The sequence below is a fragment of the Protomyctophum bolini genome (genome assembly GCF_963924005.1).
Source record: "Protomyctophum bolini genome assembly, chromosome: 15".
Classification (NCBI taxonomy): domain Eukaryota; kingdom Metazoa; phylum Chordata; class Actinopteri; order Myctophiformes; family Myctophidae; genus Protomyctophum; species Protomyctophum bolini.
In genome coordinates, this window is record NC_137876.1 from 1,402,143 (window position 1) to 1,428,062 (window position 25,920).

Here is a 25,920-nt window from a genome sequence, read left to right on the forward strand (position 1 = left end):
CTTTAATTTCAAGGAGAACCAACGCACTTTGGTTCTCCTTGAAATTAAAGTTTCATTGGACATTAAATTCATATACATTTAGAACCGCTAGATGGCGGCAACGCTCAGTAACGCCGGTATATATTTATGCGGAGTACATAAGAAGGGCCGCGTCAAGGCAGCCAATATAAGAACTCAAGTTTACTTCCTGGTTGTGAGCTAAGCTAAGGTCTTCAAAATAAGACATAATTTGTGTCATATGTTTTCGTTTAAATACCGAATTCATTGTTTCATTTTTAATGTGCAAAATTAATCGTTTTCGTTTACTTTAGCGAAGTACACTTTTATAACAAAATAATATAGAATTTAAAGCTTTATTCTGAAGAGCTCGACCACCGGAAATATTTTATTTTCTGGGCTACTAATATTCGCTGCCTTGACACAGCAGCAGAAGTAGAGTTGTGTTTGTTTTGTCGGGTTGTTTCAGACAGCGCTGTGTGTGAACGTAAGAGACTAAAGTATATAACTATGTTTATTAATAAAGTAGTTAAAACATGTCTAAGCGGCCTGCAGAACGCGTCCCGCTCCGGACCACTGATGTCTGCAGCAACATCAAGGTACTGTAAGAAGGACAAACTATGCTATGTGTGGTTATTTCATGTATGTTTATGCTTTATATAGTTGTTATTTTTCTTTATTCTGCTTTCATTGTACGGGATATTTGTGGGGAGGTTTCGGGGAAATGTGCAACGTTATGGTCCCATGCAGTTGTGATCATTTGGACATTAAAATATGCGATTGTATTTTGCAATTTACAAGTTGGACTCAAAGCGTGTGTGTGTGTGTGTGTGTGTGTGTGTGTGTGTGTGTGTACCATAGAGGTGTGTACGTGCGTGTCCTCAGCATTGGGTCATGATCACGACCTTTGACACACTTTGAACACCTGACAGTTACGTCATAATGACTATAACGTCATGTTTGGATCAGGTCAAGCCTTTTAACCTAAACAATGTTGATCCTGCAGTTTGATATTATGCATATTAGGAATAGTTTTAATTTAGTTTGAGTCACATTTTAGTCACCTGGAATGTTTTAGTGGCTTAGTCTAGTACTCTAGTTTTAGTCAACTGAATATGAGGTTTTTAGTCGACTAAAATGTATTTTGGCGGGCCTTTTTTGCACTTTTTGCATTTTTGCACACATGCTGAAAATACCCGATCTACAAGCTCACGCGTTGTGGGCTTGTAGATCGGGTATTTTCAGCATGCAACCAAGTGTAAAATGACTCATACTGGATATCTTGTCCACTAGTCCCTTCCTAAGATTTTAGGCCAGTTTATATCTAGTCTTAGTTTTAGTCATCATAGCTTAGTTTTCATTTGGTTTAGTTTCCATTTAGTTTTCGTCAGTGGAAAAAGGTAGTCGACGTCTTAATTTTTAGTTCTTTAACCTTTCTCTCCCCCAGACTGCAGCACAGCCAGACCCAGCAGAATGATGGTTCTGTTCCCTTTCTCTCCCCCAGACTGCAGCACAGCCAGACCCAGCAGAATGATGGTTCTGTTCCCTTTCTCTCCCCCAGACTGCAGCACAGCCAGACCCAGCAGAATGATGGTTCTGTTCCCTTTCTCCCCTTCAGAATGCAGCACAGCCAGACCCAGCAGAATGATGGTTCTGTTCCCTTTCTCTCCTCCAGACTGCATCACAGCCAGACCCAGCAGAATGATGGTTCTGTTCCCTTTCTGTCCCCCAGACTGCAGCACAGCCAGACCCAGCAGAATGATGGTTCTGTTCCCTTTCTCCCCTTCAGAATGCAGCACAGCCAGACCCAGCAGAATGATGGTTCTGTTCCCTTTCTCTCCTCCAGACTGCAGCACAGCCAGACCCAGCAGAATGATGGTTCTGTTCCCTTTCTGTCCCCCAGACTGCAGCACAGCCAGACCCAGCAGAATGATGGTTCTGTTCCCTTTCTCCCCTTCAGAATGCAGCACAGCCAGACCCAGCAGAATGATGGTTCTGTTCCCTCTCTCCCCCAGAATGCAGCACAGCCAGACCCAGGAGGACGGGGGTGACGCCAGCCCTCCTCGTCCAGAGACCTCCAGCGCCAAGTCCCTGATGGAGATCGGGACGCGGCGCCTCTTCAGCGAGGACCACGACCTGTTCAGGCAGAACGTCCGGCGCTTCTTCCAGGAGGAGGTGGTCCCGCACCACAGGGAGTACGTATAGAGGAGGGGGTCCCGCACCACAGGGAGTACGTATAGAGGAGGTGGTCCCTCACCACAGGGAGTACGTATAGAGGAGGGGGTCCCTCACCACAGGGAGTACGTATAGAGGAGGGGGTCCCTCACCACAGGGAGTACGTATAGAGGAGGGGGTCTCTCACCACAGGGAGTACGTATAGAGGAGGTGGTCTCTCACCACAGGGAGTACGTATAGAGGAGGGGGTCCCTCACCACAGGGAGTACGTATAGAGGAGGTGGTCCCTCACCACAGGGAGTACGTATAGAGGAGGTGGTCCCTCACCACAGGGAGTACGTCGTATAGAGGAGGGGGTCCCTCACCACAGGGAGTACGTCGTATAGAGGAGGGGGTCTCTCACCACAGGGAGTACGTCGTATAGAGGAGGGGGTCTCTCACCACAGGGAGTACGTATAGAGGATGTGGTCCCTCACCACAGGGAGTACGTCGTATAGAGGAGGTGGTCTCTCACCACAGGGAGTACGTATAGAGGAGGTGGTCCCGCACCACAGGGAGTACGTATAGAGGAGGTGGTCCCTCACCACAGGGAGTACGTCGTATAGAGGAGGTGGTCCCTCACCACAGGGAGTACGTATAGAGGAGGTGGTCCCTCACCACAGGGAGTACGTCGTATAGAGGAGGTGGTCCCTCACCACAGGGAGTACGTCGTATAGAGGAGGTGGTCCCTCACCACAGGGAGTACGTATAGAGGAGGTGGTCCCTCACCACAGGGAGTACGTCGTATAGAGGAGGTGGTCCCTCACCACAGGGAGTACGTATAGAGGAGGTGGTCCCTCACCACAGGGAGTACGTCGTATAGAGGAGGTGGTCTCTCACCACAGGGAGTACGTATAGAGGAAGGAGGCTTGTAGGTCTGGTATTTTTGAAAAATCGTGAAAATGTGGCGTAAATCTTTGAATATATATTCTTTCAGAGCGAACGTTTTTTAACTCAAATCTTTGCTTCTGGGAGGGTCTCTGGAACAACATATTTTCAGACAGGGGTCGGCGGCCAATTACATATAATTCTAGGGGTCCACTGACCTAGAAACATTAGTTTTCTTCAGAAAACTGTCAGGATTTAGAATATGTAGAATTGACCTCCCGGTCTAAATGGGTTAAATAGACACAAATATATAAAGATGTTATAAAACATAAAGATAACATTTAGAAATAATGTGCTTATGAATCCACAAAGTACAGCATTTCCAAAATGACAGCCATGCCCTCGGAGGTAAAAGGTTCTAACCTCCTTTTCTTTCCCCCCAGGTGGGAGAAGGCTGGCCAGGTGAGCCGGGAGGTGTGGGAGAAGGCCGGGGAGCAAGGCCTTCTGGGAGTTCTGACGCCCGAGGAGCACGGCGGCATCGGAGGAGACCTGCTGTCGGCCGCCGTCGTGTGGGAGGAGCAGTGAGTGGCGCCGTTAGCGCGTTAGCCGTGGGTGGCACATCTACAAGCTCACAACGCGTCGCGATGCGTTGTGAGCTTGTAGATCTGCTATTTTCAGCATGCAACCAAAAATAAAATGACTTGTCTTCTACCTTTACTGGATCTCTTCTCCACTATTTTGTATCTGTTGACGAAATTGTCAAACATATCTAGTCTTCATAGCTTAGTTTCCATTTAGTTTCCATTTAGTTTTCGTCTGTGTAAAAAAGGTAGTCTACGAACATTTTTTGTCATAGTGTTTTGATATAGATAGATAGATATATGATATGATATGATATAGTACTTTATTGTCAGTTCACACTGAGATGCGTCTTGCGACCCAGCAGCCTAGTATGCAGAACACATATACCGGTACACACGTTTGACATAACGCAAAGAACAAGACAATATTACATACATGCAGACAAGAGTAATATCCACCGTCTAGATTACCCCGTGGCTACTACAACTCCTGGTTAAGCCTCAAAGTCGACTGGTTTTATCCGGTTCAGTTCTTTTCCACCGGTTGGTTCCCAACGGGAACCGGTTCAGTTCTTTTCCACCGGTTGGTTCCCAACGGGAACCGGTTCAGTTCTTTTCCACCGGTTGGTTCCCAACGGGAACCGGTTCAGTTCTTTTCCACCGGTTGGTTCCCAACGGGAACCGGTTCAGTTATTTTCCACCGGTTGGTTCCCAACGGGAACCGGTTCAGTTCTTTTCCACCGGTTGGTTCCCAACGGGAACCGGTTCAGTTCTTTTCCACCGGTTGGTTCCCAACGGGAACCGGTTCAGTTCTTTTCCACCGGTTGGTTCCCAACGGGAACCGGTTCAGTTCTTTTCCACCGGTTGGTTCCCAACGGGAACCGGTTCAGTTCTTTTCCACCGGTTGGTTCCCAACGGGAACCGGTTCAGTTGATAACCCTTCCACAGTAGTAGCTTTTCCATATTTTCGATTATTTTGCACATTTTCTACATGGTTTTGCTACACTCGATTCATAATTAACGTTCCAATTTTGGAGATCTGGCTCATGGACTATAAGAACCAAAAAGAACCGAACCGGTTCCCTTTGGGAACCAACCGGTCTCAGTGTTCTGTTGTTGTGTTCTATAGGATGTATTCTAACTGCTCGGGGCCTGTTCTGTTGTTGTGTTCTGTAGGATGTATTCTAACTGCTCCGGGCCTGTTCTGTTGTTGTGTTCTATAGGATGTATTCTAACTGCTCCGGGCCTGTTCTGTTGTTGTGTTCTATAGGATGTATTCTAACTGCTCCGGGCCTGTCCTGTTGTTGTGTTGTATAGGATGTATTCTAACTGCTCCGGGCCTGTTCTGTTGTTGTGTTCTATAGGATGTATTCTAACTGCTCCGGGCCTGTCCTGTTGTTGTGTTCTATAGGATGTATTCTAACTGCTCCGGGCCTGTTCTGTTGTTGTGTTCTATAGGATGTATTCTAACTGCTCCGGGCCTGTTCTGTTGTTGTGTTCTATAGGATGTATTCTAACTGCTCCGGGCCTGTTCTGTTGTTGTGTTCTATAGGATGTATTCTAACTGCTCGGGGCCTGTTCTGTTGTTGTGTTCTAAAGGATGTATTCTAACTGCTCCGGGCCTGTCCTGTTGTTGTGTTCTATAGGATGTATTCTAACTGCTCCGGGCCTGTTCTGTTGTTGTGTTCTATAGGATGTATTCTAACTGCTCCGGGCCTGTCCTGTTGTTGTGTTCTATAGGATGTATTCTAACTGCTCCGGGCCGGTCCTGTTGTTGTGTTCTATAGGATGTATTCTAACTGCTCCGGGCCTGTTCTGTTGTTGTGTTCTATAGGATGTATTCTAACTGCTCCGGGCCTGTTCTGTTGTTGTGTTCTATAGGATGTATTCTAACTGCTCCGGGCCTGTTCTGTTGTTGTGTTCTAAAGGATGTATTCTAACTGCTCCGGGCCTGTTCTGTTGTTGTGTTCTATAGGATGTATTCTAACTGCTCCGGGCCTGTTCTGTTGTTGTGTTCTATAGGATGTATTCTAACTGCTCCCGGGCCGGTCCTGTTGTTGTGTTCTATAGGATGTATTCTAACTGCTCCGGGCCTGTTCTGTTGTTGTTGTTCTATAGGATGTATTCTAACTGCTCCGGGCCTGTTCTGTTGTTGTGTTCTATAGGATGTATTCTAACTGCTCCGGGCCTGTTCTGTTGTTGTGTTCTATAGGATGTATTCTAACTGCTCCGGGCCTGTTCTGTTGTTGTGTTCTATAGGATGTATTCTAACTGCTCCGGGCCGGGCCTGTTGTTGTGTCCTATAGGATGTACTCTAACTGCTCCGGGCCTGTTCTGTTGTTGTGTTCTATAGGATGTATTCTAACTGCTCCGGGCCTGTTCTGTTGTTGTGTTCTATAGGATGTATTCTAACTGCTCCGGGCCTGTTCTGTTGTTGTGTTCTATAGGATGTATTCTAACTGCTCCCGGGCCTGTTCTGTTGTTGTGTTCTAGGATGTATTCTAACTGCTCCGGGCCTGTTCTGTTGTTGTGTTCTGTAGGATGTATTCTAACTGCTCCGGGCCTGTTCTGTTGTTGTGTCCTATAGGATGTATTCTAACTGCTCCGGGCCGGGCCTGTTGTTGTTCTATAGGATGTATTCTAACTGCTCCGGGCCTGTTCTGTTGTTGTGTTCTAGGATGTATTCTAACTGCTCCCGGGCCTGTTCTGTTGTTGTGTTCTATAGGATGTATTCTAACTGCTCCCGGGCCTGTTCTGTTGTTGTGTTCTAGGATGTATTCTAACTGCTCCGGGCCTGTTCTGTTGTTGTGTTCTATAGGATGTATTCTAACTGCTCCGGGCCTGTTCTGTTGTTGTGTTCTATAGGATGTATTCTAACTGCTCCGGGCCTGTTCTGTTGTTGTGTTCTATAGGATGTATTCTAACTGCTCCGGGCCTGTTCTGTTGTTGTGTTCTATAGGATGTATTCTAACTGCTCCGGGCCTGTTCTGTTGTTGTGTTCTATAGGATGTATTCTAACTGCTCCGGGCCTGTTCTGTTGTTGTGTTCTATAGGATGTATTCTAACTGCTCCGGGCCTGTTCTGTTGTTGTGTTCTAGGATGTATTCTAACTGCTCCGGGGCCTGTTCTGTTGTTGTGTTCTATAGGATGTATTCTAACTGCTCCGGGCCTGTTCTGTTGTTGTGTTCTATAGGATGTATTCTAACTGCTCCGGGCCTGTTCTGTTGTTGTGTTCTATAGGATGTATTCTAACTGCTCCGGGCCTGTTCTGTTGTTGTGTTCTATAGGCTGTATTCTAACTGCTCCGGGCCTGTTCTGTTGTTGTGTTCTAGGATGTATTCTAACTGCTCCGGGCCGGGCCTGTTGTTGTGTTCTATAGGATGTATTCTAACTGCTCCGGGCCGGGCCTGTTGTTGTGTTCTATAGGATGTATTCTAACTGCTCCGGGCCTGTTCTGTTGTTGTGTTCTAGGATGTATTCTAACTGCTCCGGGCCGGGCCTGTTGTTGTGTTCTATAGGATGTATTCTAACTGCTCCGGGCCTGTTCTGTTGTTGTGTTGTATAGGATGTATTCTAACTGCTCCGGGCCTGTTCTGTTGTTGTGTTCTATAGGATGTATTCTAACTGCTCCGGGCCGGTCCTGTTGTTGTGTTCTATAGGATGTATTCTAACTGCTCCGGGCCGGTCCTGTTGTTGTGTTCTATAGGATGTATTCTAACTGCTCCCGGGCCTGTTCTGTTGTTGTGTTCTATAGGATGTATTCTAACTGCTCCGGGGCCTGTTCTGTTGTTGTGTTCTATAGGATGTATTCTAACTGCTCCGGGCCGGTCCTGTTGTTGTGTTCTATAGGATGTATTCTAACTGCTCCGGGCCTGTTCTGTTGTTGTGTTCTATAGGATGTATTCTAACTGCTCCGGGCCTGTTCTGTTGTTGTGTTCTATAGGATGTATTCTAACTGCTCGGGGCCTGTTCTGTTGTTGTGTTCTATAGGATGTATTCTAACTGCTCCGGGGCCTGTTCTGTTGTTGTGTTCTATAGGATGTATTCTAACTGCTCCCGGGCCTGTTCTGTTGTTGTGTTCTATAGGATGTATTCTAACTGCTCCCGGGCCTGTTCTGTTGTTGTGTTCTATAGGATGTATTCTAACTGCTCCGGACCTGTTCTGTTGTTGTGTTCTATAGGATGTATTCTAACTGCTCCGGGCCTGTTCTGTTGTTGTGTTCTAGGATGTATTCTAACTGCTCCGGGCCTGTTCTGTTGTTGTGTTCTATAGGATGTATTCTAACTGCTCCGGGCCGGTCCTGTTGTTGTGTTCTATAGGATGTATTCTAACTGCTCCGGGCCGGGCCTGTTGTTGTGTTCTATAGGATGTATTCTAACTGCTCCGGGCCTGTTCTGTTGTTGTGTTCTATAGGATGTATTCTAACTGCTCCGGGCCTGTTCTGTTGTTGTGTTCTATAGGATGTATTCTAACTGCTCCGGGCCGGTCCTGTTGTTGTGTTCTATAGGATGTATTCTAACTGCTCCGGGCCTGTTCTGTTGTTGTGTTCTATAGGATGTATTCTAACTGCTCCGGGCCTGTTCTGTTGTTGTGTTCTATAGGATGTATTCTAACTGCTCCGGGCCTGTTCTGTTGTTGTGTTCTAGGATGTATTCTAACTGCTCCGGGCCTGTTCTGTTGTTGTGTTCTATAGGATGTATTCTAACTGCTCCGGGCCTGTTCTGTTGTTGTGTTCTATAGGATGTACTCTAACTGCTCCGGGCCGGGCTTCGCGCTGCACTCTGAGATCGTCATGCCGTACATCAGTAACTACGGCTCCAAGGAGCAGATCGAACGCTTCATCCCCCCGATGACCGCTGGGAAAAGCATCGGCGCCATCGCCATGACGGAGCCGGGCGCCGGCAGGTGAGGGAGTCGCCTCTAACTCACTATTAACTCACTATTAAATCACTATTAACTCACTATTAACACTATCTCTACCGCCAGCTGTGAGGGCAGGTGAGGGAGTCTGGGGCTCATTCTGTTGTTTATCAACGGTCTGGGGCTCATTCTGTTGTTTATCAACGGTCTGGGGGCTCATTCTGTTGTTTATCAACGGTCTGGGGGTCATTATGTTGTTTATCAACGGTCTGGGGCTCATTCTGTTGTTTATCAACGGTCTGGGGCTCATTCTGTTGTTTATCAACGGTCTGGGGGCTCATTCTGTTGTTTATCAACGGTCTGGGGCTCATTCTGTTGTTTATCAACGGTCTGGGGCTCATTCTGTTGTTTATCAACGGTCTGGGGCTCATTCTGTTGTTTATCAACGGTCTGGGGGCTCATTCTGTTGTTTATCAACGGTCTGGGGCTCATTCTGTTGTTTATCAACGGTCTGGGGCTCATTCTGTTGTTTATCAACGGTCTGGGGGCTCATTCTGTTGTTTATCAACGGTCTGGGGCTCATTCTGTTGTTTATCAACGGTCTGGGGCTCATTCTGTTGTTTATCAACGGTCTGGAGCTCATTCTGTTGTTTATCAACGATCTGGGGCTCATTCTGTTGTTTATCAACGGTCTTGGGGCTCATTCTGTTGTTTATCAACGGTCTGGGCCTCATTCTGTTGTTCATCAACGGTCTGGGACTCATTCTGTTGTTTATCAACGGTCTGGGACTCATTCTGTTGTTTTATCAACGGTCTGGGGCTCATTCTGTTGTTTATCAACAGTCTGGGGCTCATTCTGTTTATCAACGGTCTGGGGGCTCATTCTGTTTATCAACGGTCTGGGGCTCAATCGTAGATAAATATTCTGTGATTGTGCCTACCTAAAGTAGGCATGTAACGATTCACTCAACTCACGATACGATTCGTAAAACTAAATGCATTTGAAAATCAATAAAAAAGGTTACTTTTGAGGATTTTAATTAATAAAAAGCTAAAAAAAATATTCAGGATTTCAATTCAAATATAGCAAAAATTTTCGATCTACAAGTTGTTTTTATTGTATACTATATGTTTGTGTGGACCTCAGGAACACTAGCGAACACTCTGTGGAAGCTAACGGGGATCAGAATAAAGAATAAAGCTCTAAATGCAAAGCCATCAGAGCTGCTCTGCTAAGGTTCACCTTCTTCTTCTGACCCTCTCAGTGACCTTCAGGGTGTGAGGACGTACGCCAAGCAAGACGGCAGCGACTGGATCCTCAATGGAAATAAGGTGAGACTAAGGTGGTCTTTACACGAGAACGGTGTTCATAGAAAACGGCAAAATAAAGTATCGTTTGCTGGCTGGGGTCCCTTTAGACGAGAACGGTGTTTCTCAGGAGGTGAAAACGCAACAAAGTGAAACCACCTCCCAGAGTGGAAATCTTTGAGAACGCCGTTTTATCCCTTCTCCGTGTAAACGGGGCAAAACGGTGAATCCGCAAAACTTATGACATCGTGGCTCACGGTGGCTCACAGCGCACATGTGTTTATTACATTGATGCAGAGCCATATAATAATGATATAATGGAGTTCCTGAACAAGCCTCCCTCCCCGCCTACAAAGTGCTGCTCATCAGCGATGGGGAATGTAAAACCAGGATGTAAATAAAAAGCCTTGCGATAGGCGGCAGCAGTGTTTATGTAGCCTAGTGTATTATAAAATATAGAACCATCCCGTGGCGCGCTCTGGGTTGCCTGCTCTGGGTTGCGTGAAGTGGTTCTTCTTCTTGTACGTGGGGGTGACTGCTCGTTACCGCCACCTAGTGACGTTATAGCATTTTCATAAAGTGTGCATTCTCGTGTAAAGGGTCAATAGAAATTTGAGAACACAACAGGACTTTGCCGTTTTTGTGTATTCTCCTCTGCCAGGTGTTCATCACCAACGGTTGGATGAGCGACGTGGTCATCGTGGTGACGGTGACCAATCGGGAGGCCAGGACGGCGGCCCACGGCATCTCCCTGTTCCTAGTGGAGGACGGCATGAAGGGATACCACAAGGGACGCAAGCTGGAGAAGATCGGCCTCAAGGCCCAGGTACACACACACACTACCACACACACACACACACACACACACACACACACACACACTACCACAAGGGACGCAAGCTGGAGAAGATCGGCCTCAAGGCCCAGGTACATACACACACACACACACACACACACAGTTTTAGTCGAGGAAATCAACGCTGACCTACAGTGTGTCCCGTCTGTCTCCTCCAGGACACGGCAGAGCTGTTCTTCGAGGACGTTCGTCTCCCGGCCAGCGCCCTCCTGGGACAGGCCAACAAGGGCTTCTACTACCTGATGAATGAGCTGCCTCAGGTAGACCCTAAACCCTAAACCCTATCCCCCTAAACCCTATCCCTCCTGGGACAGGCCAACAATGAGCTGCCTCAGGTAGGAAACTACTGCATTTTCACACATTTTCAAAATCTACAAGCTCATAGCGCGGCACTCGAGCTTGTAGATCTGCTATTTTTCAACAGCTAAAGTATAACATAATGCTTAAAACATAAAAAAGGGCTTCCCATCCAGAATGGGTTAAAGTCAGAGTATTTCTAAGAGTATTTGCCTGTTCACTCAAGTCTCTGTTTTTCGCCTCTCTGTAGGAGCGCTTGCTGATCGCCGACATGGCCCTGGCCAGCTGTGAGTTCATGTTTGAGGAGACCAGGAATTACGTCATGCAGAGGAAGGCCTTCGGGAAGACCATCGCTCACCTACAGGTCTGTAACATGGTAATGTATTATTCCATGCTAACGGACGTGACTGAAACATGCTAACGTATTGTTCCATGCTAACAGACGGTGCAGCACAAGCTAGCCGAGCTGAAGACGGAGATCTGCGTGGGCCGGGTGTTCGTCGACAGCTGCCTTCAGCTCCACGCCGAGAAGCGCCTGGACTCGTCCACGGCCTCCATGGCCAAATACTGGTGAGAGGAAAGACTGTTAACTGTGCTAGGTTTGTGACCCGTGAGTGTGTTGGTGTTGTTTTGCTTGGAACAAGCCTACAGTTTTTACTGTATTAAGCTAACGTCTGTGTTGTTCCTTCATGTGGAATCAGGGCGTCGGAGCTTCAGAACAAAGTGGCCACACAGTGTCTGCAGCTCCACGGAGGATGGGGGTACATGTGGGAGATGCCCATCGCCAGGTGAGGAGGGTGGTACTGGGTACCCTGCGTGGGTGGTACTGACTGGGTACCCTGGGTGGTACTGACTGGGTACCCTGGGTGGTACTGACTGGGTACCCTGGGTGGGTGGTTCTGTTAGTTTTAGTCATAGTCTCTTGAATAGTTTTCATGTAGTTTTAGTCACATTGTGACTTAGTTTAGGCGTTTATGGATCTCTTATGTCTCCCTCCCTCCCTCCCTGCCTCCCTCTCTCCATCTCTCCATCCCTCCCTCCATCTCTCCATCCCTCCATCCCTCCCTTCCTCCCTCCCTCCCTCCCTCTCTCCCTCCCAGGGCGTTTGTGGACGCCAGAATCCAGCCCATCTACGGAGGCACCAATGAGATCATGAAGGAACTCATCGCTCGCACCATCGTCAGCCAGAAGTGAGCGGCGGAGCTTTGAGGGAGAGAACGGAGCGTTGCGTTGCTTTGGGCTCTTTGTCAATAACTGCAGACGTACCAGGAAGGTTGTAGAGGTGTTCTCTTTCTCAGCATGTCTTAGCTTTGAGATCACATACCATTAATGCCTGGTATGGAAGTAAAGCTTGTTTGCGTTACTGGTTAACTTAAGCTGTAGCACAGGCTTGTTTTACTAGCACTCCTCGGCTACGTTTAACTGACGCTGTTGTTGGTTGACTTTAGGGTTCATTAAGTGACCCTTTAGGGTTCATTAAGTGACCCTTTAGGGTTAATTAACTCACACTTTAGGGTGCATTAAGTGACCCTTTAGGGTCCATGGTACTTCTCGTTGTGCCTCTGGGTAAAGGGTGTCTTCCTAAATGCCTAAATTGTAAATTAAAGCTGCTATAAGTAAAGCAATAATATGTCAACATTTTAATGACTTTTCTTTCTTTTTTTTTGGTATTCAGACAGCCAGCAATGAGTAAAACGCCCCCAATTTTCTCTGACACATCTATTCTGCGTTCAAAGATTTCCCTAGAGGCTTTGTCATTGGTCAATGACAAAGCTTCTAGGAACATCTTTGAGTGCAGATTGCGGCCCCTAGAATAGATGTGTCAGAGAGACTATACATTGTATTACTCGTCACTCCAAAAAGGTCATTTATTAGTCATTAATTTGAACACGTATTGCTTCCATAGCAGCTTTAAGAGAACTTGGTGAAGATATGAGTCATCTTCATGATATTATTAAGTTTTGAGTCATCTTCATGATCTTATTCAAGGTTCTTATTCCTGTGGGTAAAAACAGACGAATGTTCTTAATACAGCACAAACTCCAAGGGCTCTTAGTGATGTATATTTAATACTCTTTAGTGATGCATATGTTTTGTAAAAGTGTTAGTTGGCTGTTGTGAATATTTCTGTGGATCTCGTTTGACTTGGTCTGATCAATTAAGCCTTTTGCCGAATCTATATAAACACATGAACTTATCACTGTCCGTCCGTTTGATCACAAACACACGTTACCCAACACTGTGTTCTCTCAGGGCTCACCGTGGAGCGAGAACTGAAAGATTAACCATGTTCTGGTTCATAAATCAACGTTGATAACCAGTTTGTCTTTTTATATAACATTTGATTCCTGTCAATAAATATTTAAAATGGTCCTGTTATGAATCTGTAAATAATTTAATTTGCGTTTAAAGCTATTCATTTCTGTGCAGGACAAGTCACCAGAGCAATGGTAACGTGTCAATCATTTAGAAATTATATGGAGAGAAAAGTCGAGAGTCGGGATCTGGAGATTTACGCACATAGTGTGACATGCTGACAGACAATGAAAGAAACATATACTTCCACTCACAATTTAGGTGGCTTTTAAAAGTAGCCTACTTATGTACTCCTTCATATTAAAGTAGCCTACTTATGTACTCCTTCATATTAAAGTACTTATTCTTTCATTAAAAAATATGATTGGCACCTCACAAGTGTAAATATAAAATCAAATATAATATAGCCTACAATTGAAACCTGCTACTGCAGTGATTTTATATCCTGTGTTCAATGCGTCTCTGCGTTTGTATATATAAAACCGTTACTTCCAGTCCAGTCCTGTTTGTCAATGAATCAAGTTGACTTATTAACTGTGTGGTCTATTTGCAAGGTCCTTGATATTGTCTAAGGGCAGGGGCTGCCCCGTCTCATCTCCCACACGTTACAATTCTGGAAATTAACCACAGTATTTCTTTGAACAGGTAGCACATGTAAGAGACGAACATAACCATATGACTAGACAAGCCAGTTTGGGTGTTTTGGTGGCACCTAAACCAAGAACAAATATTCTTAAATCTTCTATTGACTATACAGAGCAGTAATGGGTTGGAATGCACTACCAAAGCGTATAACCAATACAAATACAAAATCTTTAAAATCTAGTTAACCCATTCTGAACGGGAACCCGTTTTGGTGTCGGCATCATGTTATGCTTTAGCTGTTGAAAAATAGCAGATCTACAAGCTCATAGCGCGCCACCGAGTGGCGCGATACGAGCTTGTAGGTCTGCTATTTTTGAAAAATCGAAGAACGACTGACATTTTTAGAATCTGATCTCAGGTCTCAGCGGAAACCTCGTATGAATCTGATCTCAGGTCAGAATGGGTTAAAAGAACACCTTATGTAAATCATACTGCAGTAACCCTGGGAAAATAATAATTCAAATGTATAATGTATTGAAAGTGATTTTTTTTGCTATGTTTTTCTTAGTTTTTTATTTCTCCTATGTTTTTTATTTTCTTATTTTAATAAACGACAGGAAAGAAGTTTCAACACCATGGAGAGCGCTCTCTGCACTGACAATGAAGGTGCAAAGCGGACAGATAGACTGACGATCCACAAACAGCATGTTTGTAAATTGGAAATTCCAAATTGTTTGTAAAAATTATATCATTATTACTCCTCATGACCGCATGCAGAACTAGCCTGGTGGAACCACTCCCCCTGCTGGACAACTGGCGTAGAGGCAGGACACCACACCACTACTAGACCCCATAGCCCACAGGGGACGGTTCGTTGTGATTGGCCGGTGTGTTGGTTGGTTGTCAGGGCGACCGGAGCCCCAGCCTATAGTGTTTTTTCTTGGCAACCAACCACATCGCGGACCGTACCTCCGGCCTATGGGATGTGGTGGTGGTGGTAGCATTGACCTTTCATTCATGATTCCAGCTCGTACAGTACGTACAGTCACAGTACAGTACAGTTGATATTTATTATATATAATATATATATACACACAAAAACATGTCTTCTTTACTGAGGACCGTCATGGCGACCCGCCTGGCTCCAGCTCTGCGGGCCACGGCGCTCCAGAGCCGTGCCAACCTCAGCCACCGGCCGGCCAAGTCTCCTCTGGGCCCCGCTGTAAGTCCTACCGACCACCGGCTAGCATGTTAGCTTCCACGAGGCTAACAGGCTATAGTATAGCTGTGTTTATTTATGTGTGTCTTATGTTTAGGTTTGAAATGTAAACCCCTTTCATGTTGTTATTGTTATGTCTGTTTATTGCTTTGGGCATGTGAGCTACGGACCACCACCCAAAGCAATAAGTTAGCCTTCTCTCAGACACAAAATATTGTTGCATAAGATGAGATGTTTGTCCCAACAGTCCCACCATGCTGTGTTGATGTTGGTTCCATTAGGAGAGATAAACAGGCTGATCACAATAACACATTGTTCTACATTCTCTGTATTGTTGTCAGACTTCTGGTAAATTAAGTAAAATGCAGATGTTTTGACTCTTGAGATCAAGAGAGCAAATTATATTTGCTCTCTTCCTCCATACCATCAAGGTCAAACTCAGTTTTAGATATAGCACAGTGACATTTACACATGCGATCAACCTTTTGAGACATTTATCAATGTATTCTGTTTAAATAAATACTTTCCTTTCTTCAAAACATACTTTACTGTGTCTAGTGTATAGACTATACTATCATTTAAACTAGAAAGGCTAACTAGCCTGGTATACTGTAGTATCACCCACCCCCCTTTTCCCCTCACTGTATATGCTTTTTTCTTTTCACTCTTTTTACCTCCTTCATGATGATTTCTTGTGCTTTGGCTTTATTAGAAGTGTATATTTGTACGTCTCTAAATGTTATGATGAATTGAACAAGGTGGACCCTCTTGTAAACAAGTGTAATGCTTAATTGGGTCGTCCACTCACAGTTAACAGTCTTTGTATTGAGTTGTGCTTGAAATGTACTGTAATTCTGCAAACTGTTAATACATATTTCAATCAATCAATCAATAAACTCTACAAAACTATCATTTAAACTAGAAAGTCTAACTAGTAGTTAGTAGTAGCCTTATGTCATGTATACCAGTGGTTCCCAAAGTGGGGTCCGGGGTCCCCCAAGGGTCCTTGAGGGAGTTCCAGGGGGTCCCTCAGCTAAAGGATAGTTTTGGAACCAAATGGACCCTTATTATGGGTCTGTAACTCTGAGAGTGTACAAATTGGTTCAGAGTTACATTCACATTGATTTTACAATATAAATTTGGGGGTCCCAGAGATGAGAAATGCCATTAAATGGGGGGTCCGTAGAACTAATGCATGTAAAACTGGGAGTCCTTCAAATTAAACGGGGTTGAGAATCACTGCTAGAGCCGTAGAAATCTTCTCTTATGGGGGTCCCTGGCATGTCTTTTCAAATGGGGGGTCCGCGAGCTAATTAGTGTCAATTTGGGGGTCCTTAAGTTGAGATGAATAAGTTAGGGAACCACTGATGTATAACATTTTACAGTAACATGAATAATACTCACTATATGACCTGTTATTGACAACATAGTATGCACTGTGTTCTGAATGGAACATTGTGTACTTGCCTATTTAAATTACTTGCCTAATATGCAGGGACGTTATAGGCCACTAGTGGGCAGTCACATTTAGCAAAATGAGTCGATACAGCCAACCTCACTTTGGCTATTCAAAAAATAGCAGATGTACATTAAGCTCATAGCTGAGAATATATATATATTTTTTTTTATACAAATCTTCTCTTCTGTAGGTCCCTGCATGACACTAGACCTTTTCAGATGGGCGTTGGAGGCCAAATACAATATCAATGTGGGGGTCATGTGGGGGTCCATATGGGGGTCATGTGGGGGTCAATATGGGGGTCCTTGTGGGTGTCCCTGTGGGGTCCTTGTGGGGGTCCCTGTGGGGTCCTTGTGGACCCCCACAGCGCGTCGCAGCGTCGCTCACAACACGTCGCTCACAACGTGTCGCAGCGCGTAGATCGGCTATTTTCAGCAATGCAAATCCATTGCATTGAGTTGTGCTTGAAAATGTACTGTAATTCTGCAATCTGTTACTAAACACTTCAATCAAATCAATCGATTGTCTCTCTTTTGGCTGTTTCATAGGAAACCGTCATTGGACTGGGTTCCTTCACCCTGGCCATCATGGTGCCGATGGGTTGGATCCTCAGCCACCTGGAGGACTACAAGAAGAGGGAATGAAGAGGCTGCACTTCTTCTTTTAAACACAGGGTGGCGCTGGGGGACCAGCTATACTACTTCTCCAGGACAACTCCGCTCCTCTGGGGGACCATCCCCTCCCTCCTCCTCCTAACCATGGGATCATAAACCCCTCCCTCCTCCTCCTAAACCATGGGATCATAAACCCCTCCCTCCTCCTCCTAACCATGGGATCATAAACCCCTCCCTCCTCCTCCTAAACCATGGGATCATAAACCCCTCCCTCCTCCTCCTAACCATGGGATCATAAACCCCTCCCTCCTCCTCCTAACCATGGGATCATAAACCCCTCCCTCCTCCTCCTAAACCATGGGATCATAAACCCCTCCCTCCTCCTCCTAACCATGGGATCAAAATGGAGAGACTCTGTTCTACCTCTTAAAATTACAGTTTACTTTATTCTTATTCCTCCTCGACCATAATGTATGTGTTTGTTTTAAATGTACAGTAAAGGCTGTCTTCTGTCTCCTGTAAGACTGGCTGTACCTGCATCAGTGAAATATTGACATGGAGGAGAGGGGGTTACCATACAAATAATAAATCTTATTTTAAATGGATACAGTTGGACTTGAGTTTATTTGCCGGTGTTAAGTCTAAACAGGTCTCCTCCAGGGTCTGGATCAAAGACAGGTTCTCCTCCAGGTCTGGATCAAAGACAGGTTCTCCTCCAGGTCTGGATCAAAGACAGGTTCTCCTCCAGGGTCTGGATCAAAGACAGGTTCTCCTCCAGGGTCTGGATCAAAGACAGGTTCTCCTCCAGGTCTGGATCAAAGACAGGTTCTCCTCCAGGGTCTGGATCAAAGACAGGTTCTCCTCCAGGGTCTGGATCAAAGACAGGTTCTCCTCCAGGGTCTGGATCAAAGACAGGTTCTCCTCCAGGTCTGGATCAACCACAGGTCTCCTCCACTAGGTCTGGATCAAAGACAGGTCTCCTCCAGGGTCTGGATCAACGAGAGGTCTCCTCCAGGTCTGGATCAACGAGAGGTCTCCTCCAGGTCTTCTCCAGAGGGGGCGCCACAACGCAAGCTTAAGAAAGAAAAGTTAAACTGAATCCAGGTCTAGTGAGTCGCGGCCGGGGGGCGTGTGCACATAACGAGCACACACACGACAAATTCACGGGGGCCGCACTCACGTAAAATACACTTGTACTATTTCATGTCAAGGACCCCAAAAATATATATGTAATTGCCCGCCGACCCCCGTCTGAAAATACGTTGTTTTTGCCGCAGCGCCTCTATTCCAAAGCCATGTTCAGCAATGGGTGTTCTGTTTCCGGGTGGAAACACAGGTCTCTGTGTGTTAAATAGCAGATCTACAAGCTCACAACAGGTCTCGGTGCGTCAAATAGCAGATCTACAAGCTCACAACAGGTCTCAGTGCGTTAAATGGGGTCAAATCAAACTCCGGCTCGTCATTGAATGTATTCCGTCTCTGCTCTGCTCACGTTGGCAGTCGCTTAACAACTCCACGTGACGGACAGAGCTGCTAATCCGTGTTGTGTGGAGCCAGTGATCCATGTTGCATACCAACTAACAAATTATGTCCTAATCCTGGCCCGCTGTGGGTCGGGGACTGTGTCCCAACTCCCCAACCAGCCACATTTAAAGCCCCAACTCCACTGCTGTGGGTCGGGGTGGGACTGTGTCCCAACCAGCCACATTTAAAGCCCCAACTCCTACAATTCTAAATGCATGTCAGGGTGGCGGGTGGGAGGGGGGGGTCCCCAGATCAAATGTGATTATTTTCGGGGTGTCGCGACGCGGCCTGAAAAGGTTGAGAAGTCGACTGTCCAAACCTGCTTCTCAACCGGTGGAACCAAAAGATTTTTTTGTCATTGCATTCAAGTAAAGTTCTACTCAAGGAATGCCTGCCTTGTGTTATAATGTGCAAATGTGTATAATGTTATAATGTGTAAACGGAAGATAATTCAAAAAGTACATCTTAAATGTATTTTAAATTAAGCGCGAAACATTGAAAGGATATACTAGGCCTACTTGTTGGACTCAGATGGGTGTTGCACACAGACCCATACGTGTCCATTTCGGACCCCTGTTTGGTCCCCAGACCCCATGTTGAGAAACGGTCCAGTAATCCTCAGCACACAAATCCCCCCTATCCCTCCCCTCCCCCTGTTTGGAACCCCCCAAAACCCTCCTTTTTAGTTTTAGGACCACCCAGTACCACTCAGCAATACTACTGACTGATTAGTTTCTTATAGTCCCTCTTGTGTTCTGCACTGTTTTACTCATTTTAGCTTTTCATGTTGTGCTTTTTAAACAGGTGATATTAATGAATTCACAGCGATGTGTTTTGTTTAATTGATGTTAGCTTTAGCATTGCAACTTTTTTCTGAATACCGATGGACTAAAGTTCCTCCCATTAGCTTTTTCATTTTTCTTTATGAGACCACAAACTTCATTTTGGGTGATATTTCTTCAGCCTCTGCAATATTTATTTTGTTTGGGGGTGATATTTCTTCATTCTTCTTTTGGGGTGCCGTTTATCTTTAAAGAAGGTTAGTGAGAGTTTAAAGAAGGTTAGTTTAAAGAAGGTTAGTGAGAGTTTAAAGAAGGTTAGTGGGAGTTTAAAGAAGGTTAGTGAGAATGGGTCTGGACTCTGGAGTGAACGAGACGGTTCCGTATGGAGGAAAGAGCGCCTTCACACAGCTTGAGCACAACATAGTGGCTGGATACCTCATCACCGCAGGTGAGACATACTGTACTGTACTGTACTGTACTGTACTGTACTACATTAACCATTAACCTGACGTCGAATGTCTTCTAAATTCTAACAGTTTTCTGAAATCCCTCATGTTTCCATATCAGTGGTGCTCAATATTTCATGTCAAGGACCCCTAGAATGATATGTGTTTGGCCCCCGACCACCATCTGAAAATATGTTGTTCCAGGCCCCCTTTGATGTCTATGTGTGCACGTTCCTGTACAATACAGTAGCTCTCTATATTGCGACAGGATTAGCCTCAGATTTAGACTCTCGTTGAGGTATTTTTCGATGCTGACATCATCTCTCTACGAGGGTCTGAGACTTCGTTACTCGTGGGCTTTACATGTTTGGCTGGCGGACCTATAATCGCTCTTATGTAAAGCGCTTTGGGTATTTAGAAAAGCGCTATATAAATCTGAGCTATTATTATTTATTAATAACGTCGGAATCTAAGGTGCTTAAACGTTGTTGCCCCACTTCTCAGCTTGGCCTACACGCCCTGCGTTTGAAAGTCTACGGTGCGTTGTTTTCAACTCCACTCGGTCTCGGAATCTGGCATCCATCTTGGATTTCACTACATTGTAAATGCGCGACGGAACATTGGCCGCTAAGGGGGCGTGGCCAATGTTCTGTTGCGTTTACAATTTACAATGGAGGGAAAACGCCAATGATATCAATCATAATTATGAAACATCAGTGAACCCTCGCTATGAGTCTGACCGTGCCTATATAGCCTCGGAAACCCAGACGTTTTTATTTAAGGCCGCGCCCAGGCTATAGTTCAAGGAACCTGAGACCCATATGTCTTTGGGAATCCCAGCCATTAGTATTATTGCCATCACCTGGGTGGGCCAGTCGTGTAGCTTTCCTGACGTTAAGCCGTGTAAAGGTTCAACAACAACGACAGCTATGATGTGTCGAAAGCGAATTTACGTCATAATTTATTTATTGTTAATGGCATTTAATTGGCTATATATAAGTGTATATTTGTACGTCTCTAAATGTTATGATGAATTGAACAAGGCGGACCCTGTCATAAACAAGCGCAATGCTTTATGATGTCGTCCACTCACAGTTAACAGTCTCTGTATTGAGTTTGTGCTTGAAATTGTTAATACATATTTCAATCAATCGATCAATCGATGGATCAATCTCCCTGTGTCCAGGCGTCATCAGTCTAGCCAGCAACATCGTGGTGCTGCTGATGTTCGTGAAGTTCAAGGAGCTGCGGACAGCCACCAACGCCATCATCATCAACCTGGCGTTGACAGACGTGGGCGTGGCCGGGATCGGTTACCCCATGTCGGCCGCCTCCGACCTGCACGGGAGCTGGAAGTTTGGATACGCCGGCTGTCAGGTAGGTGTGGTCAGGTGGGTGGGTGTGGTCAGGTGGGTGGGTGTGGTCAGGTGGGTGTGGTCAGGTGGGTGGGTGTGGTCAGGTGGGTGTCGACATGAGGAGGAGGGGCCAACTTGCTCGTTCACCCATTAACACAATCAGTGCCGGGATTTATTTCAAAATAGGAGTTCTACAGTTCGGAACACCGTCCTCACACTGACTGTGTTGTGCATGTTGTTTTGTAGATCTATACGCAGCTCTGAACACCGTCCTCACACTGACTGTGTTGTGCATGTTGTTTTGTAGATCTATACGCAGCTCTGAACACCGTCCTCACACTGACTGTGTTGTGCGTGTTGTTTTGTAGATCTACGCAGCTCTGAACATCTTCTTCGGCATGGCCAGCATCGGCCTGCTGACCGTGGTGGCCATCGACCGCTACCTCTCCATCTGCAGGCCAGACATAGGTACTGCACTGACCGCTATCTGTCTGTCCACCTACAGGCCAGACATAGGTACTGCACCGACCGCTATATGGACACAATATGGACCTCTCAGAATTCACACCCTGAGACGTCCCAGACCAAACTTTGTCTTCGAGCTGACCGCTACCTTAAGCATCCCTGTAAAAGCCTACATGTTGTACATGTGAACATTCCAGGTGAGAAGATGAGCGTGCGCTCCTACGCGCTGCTCATCGTGTCCTCATGTTGTTATTCCAGGTCAAAAGATGACCGCTAACCTTCGTGTCCTCATGTTGTCCAGTCCTCATGTTGTAAATATAAACATTCCAGGTGAGAAGATGAGCGTGCGCTCCTACGCGCTGCTCATCGCGTCGGCGTGGGTCAACGCCGTGTTCTGGTCGGCCATGCCCGTGGTCGGCTGGGCGGGATACGCCCCCGACCCAACCGGAGCGACCTGCACCATCGACTGGAGGAACAACGATATGTGAGTTATTGTTATTGTTATTATTAGTAGCAGCAGTAGCAGTAGTAGTAGTAGCTTGCAACCAAAGGGTGCAGTTCCATCCATCCATCTTCAACCGCTTATCCGTAGTCAGGTCGCGGGGGTAACAGCTCCACCAGAGTGCTCCAGACTTCCCTCTCCAGAGCAGCATTAGTGACTTCCTCCTGGGGGATTCCGAGGCCAGTGAGGTGATGTGTTTCCTCCAACTGCGCTTTGGTCTACCCGGGGTCTCCTCCCAGTGGGACTCATGGGCAGTGCGTCGAGGACCTCCCTAGGGAGGCGCCCGAGAGACATCCTAACCAGATGCCCGAACCACCTCAGCTGGACAAAGTTTGCTCGGTAGTCGGAGAGCTTTGCCTTCTGGCTCAACTCTCTTTTCGTCACAACAGTGAGCGGTACAGCGACTGCAATACCGACCCCTGCTGCTCCTGATTCGTCAGCTACACCATGGCAGTGATAGTGTGGTTTATGTTTCTTACAGGTCATTCGTCAGCTACACCATGGTGGTGATAGTGTGGTTTATGTTTCTTACAGGTCATTCGTCAGCTACACCATGGTGGTGATAGTGTGGTTTATGTTTCTTACAGGTCATTCGTCAGCTACACCATGGTGGTGATAGTGTGGTTTATGTTTCTTACAGGTCATTCGTCAGCTACACCATGGTGGTGATAGTGTGGTTTATGTTTCTTACAGGTCCTTCGTCAGCTACACCATGGCGGTCATCGCGGTGAACTTCGTGGTCCCTCTGGGCGTGATGTTCTACTGCTACTACAACGTCTCCGTGACCATGAAGCGCTTCAGAGCCTCCAACTGTCTGGACACGCTCAACATGGACTGGTCCGATCAGATGGACGTCACCAAGGTAGGACAGGCTCACCTGGTCCCACCAGATGGACGAGGCAAGGCCCTTTCAACTAAGTGAAAACCATTCAAGAGGAAATAATTCAGCTGCTCTGTTCTCCCAGAGCAAACATCTCCTCCTCTGTCTCCAGATGTCCATCGTGATGATCCTCATGTTCCTGGTGGCCTGGTCTCCTCTGTAACATCTCCTCCTCTGTCTCCAGATGTCCATCGTGATGATCCTCATGTTCCTGGTGGCCTGGTCTCCTCTGTAACATCTCCTCCTCTGTCTCCAGATGTCCATCGTGATGATCCTGATGTTCCTGGTGGCCTGGTCTCCTCTGTAACATATCCTCCTCTGTCTCCAGATGTCCATCGTGATGATCCTCATGTTCCTGGTGGCCTGGTCTCCTGGTCTCCTCTGTAACATCTCCTCCTCTGTCTCCAGATGTCCATCGTGATGATCCTGATGTTCCTGGTGGCGTGGTCTCCTCTGTAACATCTCCTCCTCTGTCTCCAGATGTCCATCGTGATGATCCTCATGTTCCTGGTGGCGTGGTCTCCTCTGTAACATCTCCTCCTCTGTCTCCAGATGTCCATCGTGATGATCCTGATGTTCCTGGTGGCCTGGTCTCCTCTGTAACATCTCCTCCTCTGTCTCCAGATGTCCATCGTGATGATCCTGATGTTCCTGGTGGCCTGGTCTCCTCTGTAACATCTCCTCCTCTGTCTCCAGATGTCCATCGTGATGATCCTGATGTTCCTGGTGGCCTGGTCTCCTCTGTAACATCTCCTCCTCTGTCTCCAGATGTCCATCGTGATGATCCTCATGTTCCTGGTGGCGTGGTCTCCGTACTCCATCGTGTGTCTGTGGGCGTCGTTCGGCGACCCCAAGACCATCCCCGCCCCCATGGCCATCATCGCCCCGCTATTCGCCAAGTCCTCCACCTTCTACAACCCCTGCATCTACGTGGTAGCCAATAAGAAGTGAGTGTCTATTAACCTGCATCTACGTGGTAGCCAATAAGAAGTGAGTGTCTATTAACCCGCATCGATTGAACCGGGGGCTTCCACTCGCCAGACCAACTCGCAACCCACCGTGCCAAGTAGGGCTGAGCCCGATGGGCAGGGCTGTTGCGGGCTGGGTCTTGTCAGACAGATATTTCGTGAAGCCACTAAGGAAATCGGGACTTCCTGAAAGTTCATATAATGGCCTGTTGTGGCGCTGTCATTGGGCCCAGAAAAACCCCATAGCTCCATAGAGTACCATGTATGTGGGCCCAACTTCACCTAGACTGTATTACCTTAATAAACATGGTCATGAATACTTCTGCTTCCAGTCACTAGTTTAAAGTCTCATTTCTAATGTCATAATATTCTTTTTGGAAAACTATGGTCCCATTTATTTAAAGAAATGACCATAAAGTCGCGTATGTTCTGAGGGGCGTGGCTACCGTTACAGTCTATGATCGGGAGCCACCCCACGTTGGAGTCAAAATAAAAAACCAACGATGAAGAAGGGGGGGAAGTCCCGCCTCGTTGTCTGGGCCAGCCAATGGGCCAGCTGGGCCCAAACGGATCTACAAAGATGGCACGTCACGCTGCCACTAAAGTGACTACTGGCCTTCGCAAGGAATCTCGGGAAAAACGTGCCCCTCCCCTTTAGCACGTAGCCTATACTCTACAGAGCTGGAAAGGGCGTCTAGGTTTATATTTCTTCGGTGCAGACGTGGAAGCTCATGGCGTTTTCCCATCCTTGGCAGGTTCAGGAGGGCCATCACAGGAATGCTCCGATGCCAATCCAGACAGCGAATCACCATCAACAACCAGGTTCCCATGACGACTTCAGCTGGGACCACTTCATCCCAGCTTCCCCTGAACCAATGAGCAAAGACTGTAGCCTACACGCCTCCGAATGTCACGTTCAGTACATCTCTGCTGTCCGGAGGAAACCTCACAACTCCAAAATGTTCATTTTTCAGGAAATGCAAAAATATACACTTTTTATGAAAACCTTAACCTTTTAAGAAAAATGTTTTTTAAAACAAAGCAATACAGCCTCATCAAAGTTGGTGTGGTGACTTTATATATTGTCAATTACTTCCATGAGAGGAGGTGGAGTTAGTTAATTGCTTTAGCAGACATTTTGAGTGTCCAATGGAGTTGAGAGGTTTTGTCCAAAGCACTTTGGACAAAACTACTTTCCATTGAAACAACACACATACGTAAAGGGTGTTCAATAGCACTGATTTATGCCACAAAAAGAAAATCAAAAACCAACGTTATCCAACCTAAAGCATTTAGCTATTGAAAAATAGCAGATCTACAAGCTCATAGCGCGGCACCGAGTGCCGCGCTACGAGCTTGTAGATCAGCTATTTCTTTTTTAAATGTGGTGCGAATCTTTGAATATATATTCTTTCAGAGCGTTTTTAACGTTTTTAACTCAAATCTTTGCTTCTGGGAGGGGGTTCCCTGGAACAACATATTTTCAGATGGGGGTCCGCAGCCAAATACAGATAATTCTGGGGGTCCTTTAGCACCAATGACATACAAACATTTTCAGAAAATTGTTTGGATTTAGAAGCCATTTTTGTTTAGAATCGGTCTCAGGTCAAAATGCGTTTACCCGAACGTCTGGTGTGGTTTGGGATTAATAGCCCTCGCAAACCTGTACTTCAATGAAAACATCTGTTTCTCCCAGTTTCAACTTCCTATTTTCTATTTTCTATTTTATTTTTTAGTGTCTTGCAATAAGGGGGACTTTCCTGGCCAAAGTTTTGAGATTTTGTCTTACAATTATTGTAACTTTATTATACACTATATGTGTTATTGTTTGGGCTGGTTTTCCCAAATGTCTCGCGTATACCA

The 25,920-nt window shown here is 46.3% G+C and overlaps 2 protein-coding genes and 1 long non-coding RNA gene across 5 annotated transcripts; all 3 read left to right on the top strand.

Annotated features, from left to right (window-relative positions):
* The first annotated feature begins 415 nt into the window (after nt 1-415).
* acadl (acyl-CoA dehydrogenase long chain) lies at nt 416-13,314 on the top strand. 3 transcript variants are annotated; one of them, XM_080783043.1, is made up of 12 exons: nt 416-596; nt 2,013-2,172; nt 2,243-2,262; nt 3,483-3,620; nt 8,362-8,526; nt 9,747-9,813; nt 10,451-10,615; nt 10,804-10,905; nt 11,193-11,306; nt 11,385-11,512; nt 11,644-11,730; nt 12,043-13,314. In XM_080783043.1, the coding sequence occupies exons 1-12, from the start codon at nt 508-510 to the stop codon at nt 12,134-12,136; spliced, it is 1,329 nt and encodes a 442-aa protein (XP_080639169.1). In that variant the 5' UTR covers nt 416-507; the 3' UTR covers nt 12,137-13,314. The 3 variants fall into 3 exon arrangements, with proteins under 3 accessions (XP_080639169.1, XP_080639168.1, XP_080639167.1); XM_080783042.1 differs by lacking the exon at nt 2,243-2,262 and adding an exon at nt 2,894-2,913; XM_080783041.1 differs by lacking the exon at nt 2,243-2,262 and having other exon boundaries at nt 2,013-2,192.
* A 1,523-nt stretch (nt 13,315-14,837) lies between these two features.
* On the top strand, nt 14,838-17,740 carry LOC308329119. The gene is made up of 2 exons (XR_013965364.1): nt 14,838-15,065; nt 17,070-17,740. It is a non-coding gene; the product is annotated as an uncharacterized lncRNA (long non-coding RNA).
* Nucleotides 17,741-19,786: 2,046 nt separating this feature from the next.
* rrh (retinal pigment epithelium-derived rhodopsin homolog) lies at nt 19,787-24,936 on the top strand (the record flags this gene model as incomplete). The annotated part of the gene is made up of 7 exons (XM_080783384.1): nt 19,787-19,889; nt 21,074-21,264; nt 21,611-21,710; nt 22,038-22,191; nt 22,903-23,071; nt 23,858-24,036; nt 24,813-24,936. The coding sequence occupies 7 exons, from the start codon at nt 19,787-19,789 to the stop codon at nt 24,934-24,936; spliced, it is 1,020 nt and encodes a 339-aa protein (XP_080639510.1).
* Between the last annotated feature and the right edge of the window lie 984 nt (nt 24,937-25,920).